Source organism: Cannabis sativa, chromosome 5 (genome assembly GCF_029168945.1).
Source record: "Cannabis sativa cultivar Pink pepper isolate KNU-18-1 chromosome 5, ASM2916894v1, whole genome shotgun sequence".
In the NCBI taxonomy this organism is placed as follows: Eukaryota; Viridiplantae; Streptophyta; class Magnoliopsida; order Rosales; family Cannabaceae; genus Cannabis; species Cannabis sativa.
In genome coordinates this window covers 2,338,957-2,354,963 of record NC_083605.1, presented here as the reverse complement: position 1 = coordinate 2,354,963, position 16,007 = coordinate 2,338,957, and the positions used below count along the sequence as shown (strand labels likewise).

The window sequence follows — 16,007 nt, the reverse complement described above, 5'->3', positions numbered from 1 at the left end:
GGCCCTGAATATAAATGGGCCCAAGATATATTTTTCTGTTAAGTTGAGTTGAAGTAGCTTACAAAATTACCATTTTTTCACTACATATAAATATATTATATAAAAATATTAGACAATACTCATTTCTCAAAAAAAAAAAAAATTTAAAAAAATAGCTAGATTTAAATAGACTTAGCAAATTACTTTAAACACACATATTACATTGTTCCTCACAATGTCATCATAAACTACTAAACTAATCACAAAATGACCTAAACACAGCAAAGACTAAACATTAAAACAAATACATTAAACATTTTATCCAAAAGGGTGTTGCTTAAAACACACAAATTACCATAATCATCATTAATTACTTATAATGAGATGAACGATAAATCCAAACCCTAAAAACAGCACCATTAATTCTTCTAATCATCTCAAACACACAAACATCTCCTTTCTTCAATTTTTGATTAGATAAGAATGATTTCCAACCTTACCCAAGTTTCTTCATCATTGTTTTATCTTTATTCACATAATAACATCTAACATCCCATTTTCTCTTCTCATTCCCAACATACACTTCAATCTTCTCACCACAAAACTTCATGTACTTTTTCACAAATTTCGAAGGCACATTCTATAACAACAAGCGAAAAACCCGAAATTAGACGATAATAAAAGACAAGACCTAAAAATATGTACTAAAACACCACACATAGTTACGAGTTACTTACCATGTTATGAGCATACGATTTTACTAAAAGCAAGAAAGAAGGGTTTCGAGGTTTCGATGCTAGGGCAACTTTAACCGCCTTCTCGGTTGCCTTTGAGATGTTTAGACTTCTTTTTTTTACCATAAAAAAAGCTTCTTGTTACAATCATTTCGTGTTCATCATGATCAAATTCTTCCTTTGTTTTCTCTGTTTTGCTACCCTTATTACTTCTTTTCTTGTACCGAAATTCATCAACATCAACATGTTTTTCGTTCATTAAATTTCGATCTTTTTCATTTTCTTCTTCTTCTTTTTCCTTTTTAATTCGGGTTACATTCCTTGTTTTGTACCAATAAAACTCTCTACATTCATAGGAATCAACATTACTTCTTCTTCTTTTTCTTTTGCCTATTTTTCTAGGCTCAATAATTTCATCCTTATGATCATTATCATCATCATTATTTTGATCGTGTGGTGGATATATATTCAATTTCAGAACCAAGAGCATCACAAATACGAACAAAGAAAGAACAGTTACCTTGGTAAGTGAATAGTAAAATGGATTGAAAGTGAATAGAGTAACAATTCATGAAATCTTCAATACCATTTTTCAACCAAATTTTGTTCTCATTTTTCACTATTTTGATTTTCCATTCTTTGTTGCTATTAGGAACTTTGAGAGTACCCAATTCACTAAGCTCCTCTCCAAATATCATTCCACATTTTGTTGGGATTTTCTGTATATATAAATCAATATTTATAAACATGCAATAATCAAATAACAATATAATAAAAAAAAAAATGAAATCTTTAAAATGACATGCTTACATGCATTCCAACTTCTAATAACAAATTAAACAAAAAAAGAAGAAAAAAAATACATAGAACACATTATAGCTAGATTAATATTTATTAGTTGAAATAAAAGGTCAGAAATTATAATTTTGTAAAATTATAATTACCCAAGTCTCACTAAGTTCCTCAACAAATATTATTCCACATTTTGTTGGGATTTTCTGAATAATCCAATAATTATAAATATGCAATCAAATAAATATAGTAAAAAAGAACAAAAAAACAAGAAAAATGAAATCTTTAATATTTCATGCATGAAAAACAGATTATTATCTATATATATTTTTTTTTAAAAGAAAAAAAGTGAGAAATTAGAGCTAGATTAATATTTATTAGTTGAAAAAAAATACATGCATTTGATCTTCTAATAACAATTTCAACCAAAAAAAATACAAAGAACACATTACAGCTAGATTAATATTTATTAATTAAAAAAATGAAAAACCTATACCAATTTATGTTGTAGAAGAAGAGGCTCTTTGACTACAATGGCAAAAAGTGGTGAGAGTGTTGTTTGAGAATTGCAAAACCCACTTCTTCTTCTTCTGCTTGGGCTCCATACTTAAGTAGGAGAAAGAGAGAGAGAGAGAGAGAGAGAGAGAGAGAGAGAGAGAGAGAGAGAGAGAGAGAGAGAGAGAGAGAGAGAGAGAGAGAGAGGGTTTTGTTATAAGGTTGAAGAAGGTTTGATACTTATATTTATATTTATATATAAAAGAAAAAACAAAGTTAAGATTTATTGATGATATGATAGTTCAATTCAAGTATTGTCTCATGAATCATGATCATGTCATATATTCAATTTAAACTATCATTATTAGTAGACATTTTTAATCCTTTATTTGTTGAAAATGAGTTATAGGTAGCTCTATAATACACCATGAGTATTGTGGTAGACTTTTTATTCATCCTATACATTATAATAATTAATAATTAATAAAGTTTAAATATTTTATTGATTGTTTAAGTAATATTATTTAAATCTTATTTTTGGCATTCTAAACTATTCAGAAGTTTCTAAAAACTTACAAGTTATTTTAAATAGCTATAACGTATGCTGAAAAAAGAATTAGATTAAATTTTTTTAAATAAATGTCAAAACAGATAAAGAGTCTATGAGAACGAACCTTTAAGAATGTACTAGAGAAATTTTCTAAACTTAATACTTATTATCATCTCCATCATTGTTATTAATTAAGAGACTTATTATATATTATTAATAGAGATATGTTACTGTTAACTTTCAATTGTAATCTTTTAGCTAATTTTTATGCCTGAAAATACATAATGATTTTTTTTTAAAAAAAAAAAAAATTATGACTATGTTATTAGTTATAGTTACAACATCATTCTAGTAAATTTCTAAAATTTTTTAGATAATTTACCGTGCCGAAAATATGTTTAAATTTTTTTAAATAAGCATGATAAACTGAAATATTAAAAAATTTATTTTCAATATTGTAAACTATTCAAAAAAAAAATTTAAAAAATTTATAAGAATGCTATTGTATGTACCTAAAACAAATATTACTATATATATGACAAAAAATTTGAAAATTTTTTTTTAACATATTGTGATTTCGAACATAGAGATTATAATAGAAAATTATAATTAGCATTCCTGTGTGTGCATTGATATAAAATATGACTTAATAATAATAATAATAATAATAATAATAATAATAATAATAATAATAATAATAATAATATTGTATCTTTTATTTCAAACTTTCATCAAATAAGTACATTTATCTACTAAAAAAAAGTAAAAAAAAGAAGTAATTAGTTCTATTCTTAATTCAAGAGCTTTAAATCTTTAGCATTATTGTATATGTGGAAAGAATCTATAGTACACCATTTTTAAAAAATTGTTTTGTAGATTTGAAATTTTAAATAGTTTTTTAAATAAAATTTAAATATATAGTTACTATTAGAATTTGTCCTACATTGCTAATGTGTAGAAATAAATTGTGATATATAAGATGAATGGGCTACTCCTCTCATAGCTAATTGATTTTGAGATGGAACCTCATTCATCTTATTTTTAAATTCTAACATGGTATCAGAGCCACTTGTGATCTGTTGTGAGCCTAAATTATCACCAGTCTAATAAGTCGTTTGTGATCCGTTGTAGTTATTTATTAAGACGTCATGCACTTTGTTTAATTTTAAAAAATTCAAAATAATTTACAATACAAAAAATAAAATTTAAATAGGATATCGTATACATATATAAAATGAAAGTGTGCATATAATTGTTTAAATTTTATTTTGATTATTTTGAATTTTTCAAAAATTTATAAAATAATTTAAATAAACGATGTATATGTAAAAGAATTAATATTTTTTTTACAATACTATATCACTAAAAGAATTAAAATTAAAACAATCTGAATATTGAAAACATGAAAAGGTGAACACTCATTTCTAAGAGTTCCATACTAGGAATTTCTCTATATATTAATTATCCTATCAAACCAATAATTCTTAAGATTTTAAAACTTCACTCAATTATTTTAAACTTCACTCATTTCAAAGAGATCCATTGTATTCAATTATTTACAATAGGGTTGATCACCTGTTGGGCCGACTAACCCGACCAACCCAAATCGAAAATGGGTCGAAGTTTATTTGGTTTAAAAAAATTACAACCTGTGAGTTATGGGTCAGAATCGGCCTGGGCAAATTACAATCCAATATTAAACCGAACCCGGGCCGACCCTATAACATCAAAAAAAAAAAATAGTATGGGCCTTAAATATTGGGCTGCTACTATCACTCTTACCTTTACCCTAACCCTAACAAACATAATACACCCAACACAACAAAGTATATACACATACAAATGAGAATGACATCATAAACTCTCTCTCTCTCTCTAACAGTTGCCCTAACCCTAACATGATACTGCCTCCCCTTTGCTAGTCTCTGCCTCTCTCTCTCGTTCTTGACTCGATTGACACACACTACGACAAACCAGGTCACCACCTCTTGGCTGGGAAAACTCACACAAGGGCGTGAAGAAGGTAATAACTCATCTTTCCTCATTTCTACCTTTTTTATTATTTTTTTTATTAGAAAGAGACTCATTCTTAATCTCAGTCTCACTTGTTTCTTCTCTATTTTTTTTTTTTGTTAGAAATATCTAAGTTGTGTCGCCAACTGGAGTTCCCTCTTTCCACGAATCCTTTGTTAGTCGCACCACCAGGAGCAATACAAGCCACTAACATGCTCTCGCAAGACAAGAAAGGTATTTGTTTGTGATTTTTTCCTTTTTGCTAAAAATTTCATTAAGAGTTGTGGTATTTTATTTATTTGATTTGATTTTTCTAGTTCATAGTTTTGTCACTTTATATTTATTTTTTCTTCTCAGTCATGTTTTATATAATTTTATTTAGTTTTTTTATAGTTTTAGATTTAAATCTAATTGTATCGTTATGCTAATTTTATTTTATTGATTTTACTTTTCTATGATTTCGTAAATGAGTGTATTCTCCATGTCATTTTGTTTGCTTGAGTTTGGTCTTTTAAATCTATAATAATTTTTTGTATTTTTTTCCCTGTTAAATATCTTGTATGTATATTAATATGTGTTATGCAAGAATATATATTAGAAAATCATATAACTCTCCAAGATTATTTTTTTTAAGAAAAATTAAATTTGAGTATTTTAAAACTTTGAATTGTGAAAAAGAGATCTCTTATTGAAATACGTATTATGTTATGTCTTATTGAAATAAGAATGTTTAATTGTTTTTACATTTTTTAGGGAAATCATGTAGTATAACAGTTTTGGTTTGAAACTATAATAATTAAAAATGAAAAATATGTAATTATTATTTTATTTGATTGAATATTCAGAATTCTTTTATAATTTAATACTATATTATTCATAATAATATGTTGCCTTTTCAATTGTAGACAATTAACCTAACAAAGAAGCCAAGGCTACAACAAAGGAGAACTACTCAAAAGATGATTATTGGGTGAATTCTATTATTTTAGTTTTGTTTTTAAGTTTTATTCGCTACAATTTTTTTTTTGGAATCGGATGATTGTATAATAATTTTAAGTTTATATTTTTTTTATTAACATTTTAAATACTCAACTTAGATTTTTTTTGCATTAAATTTTAATCTGATGATTCTTATATGAATAAATAACGGTAATATAAAAATTAAACTTAGGACAAGATTTTAAAAGGGTTTAACCCAACCCAAACTAACCCAAACCAACCCGATGTATAGTTTGCTGGGTTGGGTTGTGCAGAAATAGTTTTGAATGGGTTAAAAATTTTTAGGCCGACGTAATTGGGTTGACTCATTAAAATGCTTTCAATCCGGTCAACCCAACTCGTGCACAGGTCTAATTTACAATAACTTGTCTTTGATGATAAGATTCTTAAAATGTGAAGAGTTATAAGTTGTCAAAATAATTGAATTGTTTACATCTCAAAATTGAAATAAAAAACAACAAAAACATGCCAATAATTATTCTTTTATATTTTATTGGCTTGAATATTAATTTGATTACTAATATAATATATTTTGAAAATAAATTGATTATTACTAATTAACTTTGACAAAATGTAGACATAACAAAAATTAAAAGTATATCTAGGCATGATTATTTATTATTTATTGTAAGGAATGAGTCGATTCCTATGCAATCCAACACACTGATCCAAGAACAATCATAAACCAGTTTGAACACTTAGAAAAAAACCGTGAGCAGTAAATGCTCCTTTTATTGAATCAATACTATTGTATTTACAATGTGTGTCTAACCATTAACTAGTTACAACTGAGTTAGACAAAGCTATTTATAGCTTTGTCATTTGGTGTCAAAACAGACAGTTAACAAACTTAATCTGTCAAGTGTCAGACTTAACAGAATAACTGACCATACATCTAACAATCTCCACCTTGATTGGAATTCTGGTAAGACTAACTCTAATTACAAATAATAGACACAAAAATAGAACTCTAAACTAGATTACAGACACTTAACAAGGATCACTGTTCTAGTTTGTAATCCTGAGAAGATTGAGACAATGTCTGAATTTTGTAGTTGGAAGAGCCTTGGTTAACATGTCTGAGGCATTCTCTGCAGTTGGCACTTTTGCCAATTTAACCTTTCCTTCAGCTAGAACATCTCTGATGAAATGTAATCTTACGTCAATGTGTTTAGTCCTCTCGTGATACATCTGGTTTTTGCTCAAGTGCAGAGCACTTTAACTGTCACACAGTATAGTGATGGCTCCTTGATTTATCCCCAGTTCTCTAATGATTCCCTTAAGCCAAATGGCTTCTTTTACAGCTTCTTTACATGAGATATACTCTGCTTCTGTAGTTGAGAGTGTCACTATGGTTTGGAGATTAGCTTTCCAGCTTACAGTGCAATTGTTTACTCTGAAAACCCAGCCTGATTGAGATCTCCTTGTATCGATGTCACCTGCATAGTCAGAGTCTACAAAGCCATTCACAGTAAGTTCATTTCCATCAAGGCTATACATTAACCCAACATCAGTAGTGCCTCTTAGATACCTCATTAACCATTTAACAGCCTTCCTATGCTCCATGCCTGGATTCCCCATGTATCTGCTGACAATACTAACTGCATGACTTAAATCGAGTCTGGTGCAAACCATAATGTACATAATGCTTCCAACCAGGTTTGTGTAGGGAATGTTCTCCATTGCTTTGGCTTCTTGTTCATTCGATGGAGACAAATTGCTAGATAATTTAAAATGTTGAGCAATGGGTGTGCTTACTGGTTTTGCATCAGAAAAACCAAAGTTGCTCAATACTTTGTGGATGTATTCAGATTGAGATAGCTTCAATGTCTTTGATTTCCTGTCCCTGAGAATTTCCATGCCAAGAATCTTTCGAGCATGTCCAAGATCCTTCATTTCAAACTCCCCACTAAGCATTCTCTTGACCTGACTAATCTCCTGAATATCTTTACTAGCAATTAGCATATCATCTACATACAAAAGTAGATAAGCAGTAGCCTTGGTTTTTGATGATCTTACATAGACACAACTATCATACACACTCCTTTTGAACCCTGTTTTGTGTATGAAATCATCAAAACGCTTGTACCATTGCCTAGGTGATTGCTTGAGGCCATAGAGTGACCTCTTGAGCAAGCACACTCTGTCTTCCATCCCTTCTTCGACATATCCCTCTGGTTGTTGCATCAGAATTTGTTCCTCTAATTCTCCATGCAAAAATGCAGTCTTGACATCCATCTGTTCAAGTTCTAGGTCAAGCATTGCTGTCATGGCCAAGATCAGTCTAATAGAGGTATGCTTTACCACAGGAGAGAATATTTCAGTGTAGTCAACCCCTTCTCTCTGTGTATACCCCTTTGCCACTAGCCTAGCCTTGTATCTGCCATCTTTGTGTTTATATACCCATTTGCACCCGATTATTCTTTGTCCTAGCAGTTTCTTAATCAAAATCCAGGTCTTATTCTTTTTAAGAGATAAAATCTCATCATCCATTTCAGCATTCCACTTCTCTCTATCAACTGACTTCATTGCTTCAGCATAGGTTCTTGGTTCATTGTTACACTGCTCAATGTTAAGAGCATAGTGTATAATGTCTGCAAAACCAAATCTCACAGGAGGTTTAGTTTGCCTTTTCTGTCTATCTCTTGTCAGTTGATATCCCTGAGATTCTGTAGTTATTTCTTCAGTCAATTCTTGTTGTTCTTCTTCATCTTCTTCATTAAAAATGCCCTCTTGAGTCACTGGTGTTTGATTCTCTCTGTGAGTTTCCCCAGCAGGCTCCATCTCAAACTCCAATTCATTCTCAGATTCATCACTGGTAGGTTTTGGTTGGGTTTTCATGACATCTCTATACACCTTGTCCTCCTCAAACACTACATCCCTGCTTATGATGTATCTATCCAAGTTTCCAGCTTCAATACACCACAGTTTGTACCCTTTTACACCCTCAGGATAACCCAAAAAGATACATTTCTTTGCCCTGGGATCTAGTTTTCCTTGTTTGACATGTGCATAGGCTATGCAACCAAATGTCCTTAGGTTCCCATAGTTTGCAGGGTGTCCAGACCATAATTCTATAGGTGTGTTTGCTTGGATTGCAGCTGAAGGACATCTGTTAATCAAGTAACAGTCATTACAAACTTCGGCCCCAAAAAAATTTTAGGCACACCAGAGTAGATTATCATGCATCTTACTCTTTCCAAGATGGTCCTGTTTAGTCTTTCAGCTAGACCATTCTGCTGTGGATTTCTTGGCACAGTTTTGTGTATAGCAATCCCATTTTGTTTGCAGAATGAGTTAAACAACTCAGAACAGTATTCAAGTCCATTATCAGTCCTGAGCTTTTTAACTTTTTTTTCTGTTTGAGTCTCTACCAGTGTCTTCCATTCCTTAAATGTACTCAAGGCTTCATGCTTATGTTTCAAAATTGATACCCAGACATATCTAGAATAGTCATCAATTATGGTTAGGAAGTACCTGGCTCCACCTCGAGACACAATCCTGTAAGCTCCCCAGAGATCTGAATGAACATAGTCCAGAGTGCCCTTTGTTATATGTCTCCCTATCCCAAACTTAACCTTGGTAGACTTACCCAAAATGCACTGCTCACAGAAATCCAGATCTTGTAGGGCATCTTTTCCCAACAGTCCTTTCTTGTTCAACACTTCCAATCCCTTTAAACTGACATGTCCTAGTCTTTTATGCCATAGAGACATTGAATTGGTTATTTCTTTTGAAGCAACTGAAGCCAGGTTGCTTGAGGTGATTCCTTGTAGTACATAAACTCCATTGATCATTGAACCCTTCATCATTACCATTGATCCTCTTAGTACCTTGAGAATTCCACCTTCAACCCTTATAGAACACCCTTCTTTGTCTAACATTGCCACAGAAATCAGATTTCTCTTAATGTCTGGCACATGTCTAACTTGATGAATTTTCATAGTGGCTCCCCCTGATAATTGCAATTGTACAGATCCAATCCCAACTATTGAGCATGATCTATTATCCCCAAGCCTTACAGTTCCACCATCAATTTCCTTATAATTAAGGAAGTGTTCTTTATCTGGACATATATGAAAAGAGCATCCATAATCGATCACCCAATTTGACTTCACAAAGCCATTACTTACTACCATTACATCAGCACTTTCATATCCTTCATCTGAAGCCACATCTGCATTTCCATACCTTCTTTGATCTCCCTTTTTCAATTCTGGGCAGTCTTTCTTTAGATGAGAAGTTTTGTGGCATATGTAACATATTTTCTTGAATTTTGACTGAGTCTTTCCTTTGTTCATGTTCCCATGGTTCTCGTTCTCTCTTTGATCAAATCTTCCTCGAGATACCAGTAAGCCATCTGCAGAATTCTCTTCCTTCAGTTCTTGTTTCTTTTTCAACTCCTTGGACATTAAAGCACTCTGCACTTCTTCAAATGTCAGAGAGTCCCTCCCAAACATCATCGTATCAACGAAATGTTCATAATTATCTGAAGGTAAAGAATTCAAGACAATTATGGCCTGATCTTCATTTTCAATCTTGATGCCTATGTTTTCAAGATCAAGGATTATCTTGTTGAAATCATCCATATGATCTTCAACTGATTTTCCAGATTGCATCTTAAATGCATACAGCTTTTGTTTCAAGAACAGTCGATTGGCTAGGGACTTTGTCATATACAGACTTTCCAGCTTGTTCCATAGGCCAGCAGCGGTTGTCTCCTTCGACACTTCTCTCAGGACTTTATCACCCAAACAGAGTATAATGGCACTGTGTGCCTTATCAAGAATCTCAGTCTTCTCCTTCTCTGTTCTTTCCTTGATATTTTCTTCACCAAGTAAAGCCTCCTGAATCCCTTGCTGCACTAACAAAGCTTTCATCTTCACCCTCCATAATCCGAAATCATTCTTGGCTATAAACTTCTCCAAATCGAACTTTGCATTCCCCATTGTTGCCCTGGATGTTCTTCACGCTGAGCTTGTCTCTTCAAGACTCAAGAACCCGTCCAGCTCTGATACCAGTTTGTAAGGAATGAGTCGATTCCTATGCAATCCAACACACTGATCCAAGAACAATCATAAACCAGTTTGAACACTTAGAAAAAAAAACCGTGAGCAGTAATGCTCCTTTTATTGAATCAATTCTATTGTATTTACAATGTGTGTCTAACAATTAACTGGTTACAACTGAGTTGGACAAAGCTATTTATAGCTTTGTCATTTGGTGTCAAAACAGACAGTTAACAAACTTAACTGTCAAGTGTCAGACTTAACAGAATAACCGACCATACATCTAACATTTATTTATGTATTTTTGAAATGCAAAAATTTTCATTTACACAAAAAAGGCCTATTATATAAGGTTTGATGAATACAAGTGGGAAAATCTTCAATCTAAATATATAGCATTAATTAGCTTAATTATTTTGTTTATCAAAGTATATGGCTAATTAAGTTAACGAATTAATTTGCACTTTTTATTTGATGCAGTTCCCCATACTTAATATCACGACAACTAAAAAAAGCAAAGAATTGAAGAATTGGTGATCGAAATACCAAATTTAAATTTTTTATTGAATTGAGAGAAAATAAAAAACTTAAGATATTTCAAAATAAATACTTATTCAATAAAAGTAAACTTACAACAAATATATATTTATAATTACTTCTATAATATATCTCAGATCATATGTTTTTTTTTCTTGGAGACAAGATAATTTTAATTAACTAATAATTATTATTATTATGTATATAGGGGAATAGGTTCAATAATCAAGGATGAAATTTTTTGTTTGGATTGATTATCTTGAGAACTATGACCATCACCATGTTGATATATGAAAAATCCCATCTTAGCAAAGTTTGTAGCATCTTCAGTCAATGAGATTGGATATAATCCAACATCATTATTCATCTCCTTCCATGCTTCATTTATTAAAAACTTAATATGTTCACGAGCTTCCTCTTCAGATACATTTTTTTCTTGCATGTAACATTGAATTGATGTCGGAGCATCACCTCTTTTCAATTCCTCCTATACATGTATAACAATACATAAAAAATGAATTACTTAGTTGTTTGTTTAAAGAAGGATTGTGTTTTTGCATCGATCATTGAAAAATAGGTTCCATAATTTTCAAAAATTTACTCTTTTCATAACTCTTGTAGTTGAAAAAGGATTATTTGATCCCGATTAACATATTTGAATACAAATAAATTTTAAAAATTTTACTATTAGCGCTTTAAAAAGAAGTTTAAGAATCTAGAGAGACCGGCCTAATTAATTAAAATTACATACGAGTTCAAACATGTAATAATATGTAAAATACAAGGTGCAAAAAAGTATAAATATTGTAATAAAATATTAAAGTAATAATATATTATATATGCTCTAAATAAAATATAAATTCATATGCGTAGTTGGTTATTATTAGCTTACCGATAATGTTGTTAGGTCATTTGTAAATCGTAATATTATGGCACTGTGACGAATAATGGCAGGATAATAACCATATTCCAAGCATTCGAAAATCTCTTTAGTATTTGTAATTGTGCGATTATTATTTGCGTGAAAAAAATAAGCATGCACAAGAATAACTGGTGCTCCTACTGAAATCCAACCATTTTCAATATATTCTTCCAATGTTGGTGTGTATCCACTATAGTACCATTTTGCCTCTTGCAAGAAACTTTTACACATATCGACCCACTACACAATGAATATCATTATATGTAATTAGATTCGATCCATAATTAGTATTATAATTTTTTAGTACATATATATTTAATTAATATAATTATAGTACGTATTATTTGAAGTTGTTCTATCGTTATTATTATAATTTAGTAATATTTTGTATGAGTGTTGTTGGTCGACACTAAATGTAACATCCCCGCTTGAAGTATTTCTAGCGATGTGTTTTGTCTTCATTCGCATATTTTTTAGAAAAACTTATCAGAAGGTCAGAAAACAAGATGCATGTACCTTGCTGATATAGGTAACACCAATCAATATATTTAAGTCATCTTCAACTGTGTAGTTCCATATCTACACAATCTCAGAATCATCACACTTGACATTTCCCAAACAATGTGGAATTAATTGCACATGCAACTTACTTAATATTTCTCCTTACGGATCATGAGATTACTAACTATCACACTAAAGATATGAGTATCGAGCACCTCATTATTGAGGAGTCGATCGATCCAGCATGTCTGGTGCTGAACAACAACACTCATACATTATAGCTAGATTAATTATAGGATGGTACCTAATTAAAATGTTTTTCTATGTGTCGTTTATAATAATAAGATATAAATAATAAACGGTACCGTTTTCTTAAGATATTGAATGTTGATGGAGATTTCTTGGTCTCTTAACACCTCAAATACCATATCATTTATGGTATTGTGTAAAACAAGATAAGGCATCTTCATGTATTCTGGTAACTCATTTATCATTTTCACATCCCATCTGCATGTATGTCCCAATAATTAAAATTATACAAGCTCAAATTGTACACACTTATTATATTACATAGTTATGTGTATGTAAATATAATCATTTATATTTAATATTTTATTAACAAAATTATGTATATATATACTAACCTCTCAACAGCTTTGGTGAAAAGCTCTAATTCATCCAATGTTCCATAAACATCATATATATCATCTATAAATGTTACTAGCTCAAATAATTTGGCAGTTTTTGTTCTAAAATAGCTGAATTTTGACTCAAATCTTATTCCAATATTCCATAAGAAACATTCCATCAATCGATCTCTTGCAAAATTCAATTTCTCTCCAAGTTTAGTATGTCTCCACCACCTAATTAATTATATATTTTTACATATAAATTATTTAATCAGTATAAATAAATTTAATTAAAAAAAACTTATGATATCATCATCATCACCTGAATATATGTTTTAGATCTTCATGATGTGTTGATTGTACTATGTTGAAATCGAGTTTGGCTAACTCAAGCAACATAGGATTCATGTCTTGTTTTTTCGCATATGCGTCAATGAACCACTTTGCTTCTGTTCTTGTGGTCCTCCGATGAAGTGGGAGCTCTAAAGCATGATTCACTACTTCGATATCATAATCATAATCATTATCAATCAGTAACTTTTTTTGCTCTGATATCATGATAGTGTAGTTTTTGAGACATTTAGTTGTGAAAATTCTAGCTTCCTTTAAAATACTTTCGCCTTTTTTCTCATAAAAAGAAGCTTCGTATAAGGCTAATACTCCCATGATATCATTACCATTTATGTGTTTTTTGATGTTTTCTATCTCGTCCTTCAACTGATTAAAAATCTCTGCAAAGAACATACGATTGAGCAATTATTAATTATTTTATAAAAGTTTAATTCTCGGCTTGGAATAATTTGGTTAATTAGTTAGATTAATTAAATAATTTTTTAATTATTTTGGAAAAAATGTATAAGTCTCAATAAAAGCTATGAATGATTAATTCCCAAATCTTTGAAAATTCCAATTCATTATTTGAAGTACATTGCATTTTTTTCTTTTTGTCAATTATATACTAATTAAACTAAATAGAGGTATTAGTACACAAAAAAGAGAAAGAAATTAATAAAATACCAAATTAATGTATCAAATATCAAATGTACACAATAATAATAATAATAAAAAAAATTAATACCTATTATTTATATACATATATATTATTATAATAAAAAAATTTACAGCCAAACTCTAGCATGTTTTGATTGTTACAGACTTAATCTCTTAATTTTTGTTTTTGATGACAAAATTCTCTTTAGTATTATTTTGTTTGCAAATCTAATACACTTATTAAATTTGGTTGTTAAATATCAACTAAAACTGCCACTGTGTACTCATGATATAATTTTATTGGCTTAAATCAATTTAATAATTTTAATATTATAAATAATTTAAAAATAATAAATAAATAAATAAATATTTTTATTTTATTTTACATTATCAAATTTTTATTTTGCAAATTTTATTAATAACTTTATTTATGGCTTTCAAAAAACAATTATTTCTTTTTTTATTCTTTAATTTTTTCTTTTTTCTTTCCATCAACTTTTTATATTGAATATTCTTAAATAAAGATTCTAAAATATATATATATATATATAATATCATGTATTTGGTTTATATAATGTATGTAATAAGTATATATATACCTTGAGGTACTGCATAGCCATGTTGACGTAGAAGCCTAAATTGAAGAGCAATGGCATATAAATTATAATTAGGATTATTAATATTGACATATTTTTTGTTCAAAATAGAATTTATTTCATTCTCAAAACGGTAAGATATTCCAAGTCTTTGCAATGTATCAATGAGTTCAAGTTGAGCTAAAGAGTTTTCCATCTCAACTAATATTTTTTTCACATCTCTCTCAAGTTTTTTCACTCGACTTGTATAAGGTTCTCCCTGCATATATAAATAAATAAATAATTAAGTTTAACACATAAATAACTAAAGCATCATGGAGTTCAAGAAAATTTTTATTTATGACACATTAAAAAAAAAAAATTCTTTGGTGAAAATATTGATTTTTCATTACTACATGTCACTTTAAAAAAGATTATTTTATTAGATATACAAATAATTACTAATATTTTTGTAAAACTTAATTTAATTTTAAAAAACAATAATATTAATTAATAAGAAATATTAATTAATTACCTTATATTGACTTGTAAGAGATTGAATATAATCGAAAGACCAAATGGATGGCTCAAAGTTGGCTGATCGTCGATCAATAATTGCATTAGAACTATTGACCACAGCACATTGGATGGGGTAGCATGCACGTGATAATCTTGATTTTGTAGCATTATTATTAATAATATTATAATTAGTATATAATTTTGGTCTAAAAAATACACCAAAATTAGTAGTACTGCAAATATTAGGGAGTAATGGAGAAATTTGGTGTTTAAGGGTTATGCAATGCATTTTTGTTTGTGTTTTTTTGGGATGAGAATGTTAGGTTTGCTCGACCTTGTATTTATATATGGTTAGTGTTTCCAACAACCTACCTCCTATGATTGAAGTGTGATAAATATCAAAAGAGTTTTTGGCGGCTAAACTCTTTCAACTGTCTTTTTACTTGCACTTAACTTTTTAAGTTCAAATTTTGGTGGTAAAATTCTCTAAACTGTTGAAGTGTTAATAAATTTAAAGTATCATCCTGTTAACTTTCACCATAGATTGCTTATATACACTCTTATACACATAACATATTTATACTGATACACCTAATATTATTATTTTAAAATTAAATAAAATTATAAAATAAGAAATATTATAAATTTTGAAATATTTTTTTTATAATTTTTAAATAATTGTATTAAGTGTACCAATATAAATGTGACACATGTATAAGAATGTACGTAAGTAGTTTATGTTAGTAATTTATTGTGAAAAATA

General features: G+C 29.5%; 1 protein-coding gene and 1 long non-coding RNA gene across 3 annotated transcripts; both read right to left on the bottom strand.

Moving 5' to 3' along the window:
- Positions 1 to 11,105: 11,105 nt before the first annotated feature.
- On the bottom strand, positions 11,106 to 15,573 carry LOC115716605 (myrcene synthase, chloroplastic). Of its 2 annotated transcripts, XM_030645439.2 has the most exons (7): positions 15,261 to 15,573; positions 14,750 to 15,005; positions 13,483 to 13,891; positions 13,176 to 13,394; positions 12,897 to 13,038; positions 12,001 to 12,270; positions 11,106 to 11,595 (listed from the first exon to the last, which is right to left on the bottom strand). In XM_030645439.2, the coding sequence occupies exons 1-7, from the start codon at positions 15,531 to 15,533 to the stop codon at positions 11,305 to 11,307; spliced, it is 1,860 nt and encodes a 619-aa protein (XP_030501299.2). In that variant the 5' UTR covers positions 15,534 to 15,573; the 3' UTR covers positions 11,106 to 11,304. The 2 variants fall into 2 exon arrangements, with proteins under 2 accessions (XP_030501299.2, XP_060971198.1); XM_061115215.1 differs by lacking the exon at positions 12,001 to 12,270 and having other exon boundaries at positions 15,261 to 15,567.
- Positions 12,538 to 12,863, bottom strand: LOC115716608 (uncharacterized). The gene is made up of 2 exons (XR_004011590.2): positions 12,635 to 12,863; positions 12,538 to 12,587 (listed from the first exon to the last, which is right to left on the bottom strand). It is a non-coding gene; the product is annotated as an uncharacterized LOC115716608 (long non-coding RNA).
- Positions 15,574 to 16,007: the final 434 nt, after the last annotated feature.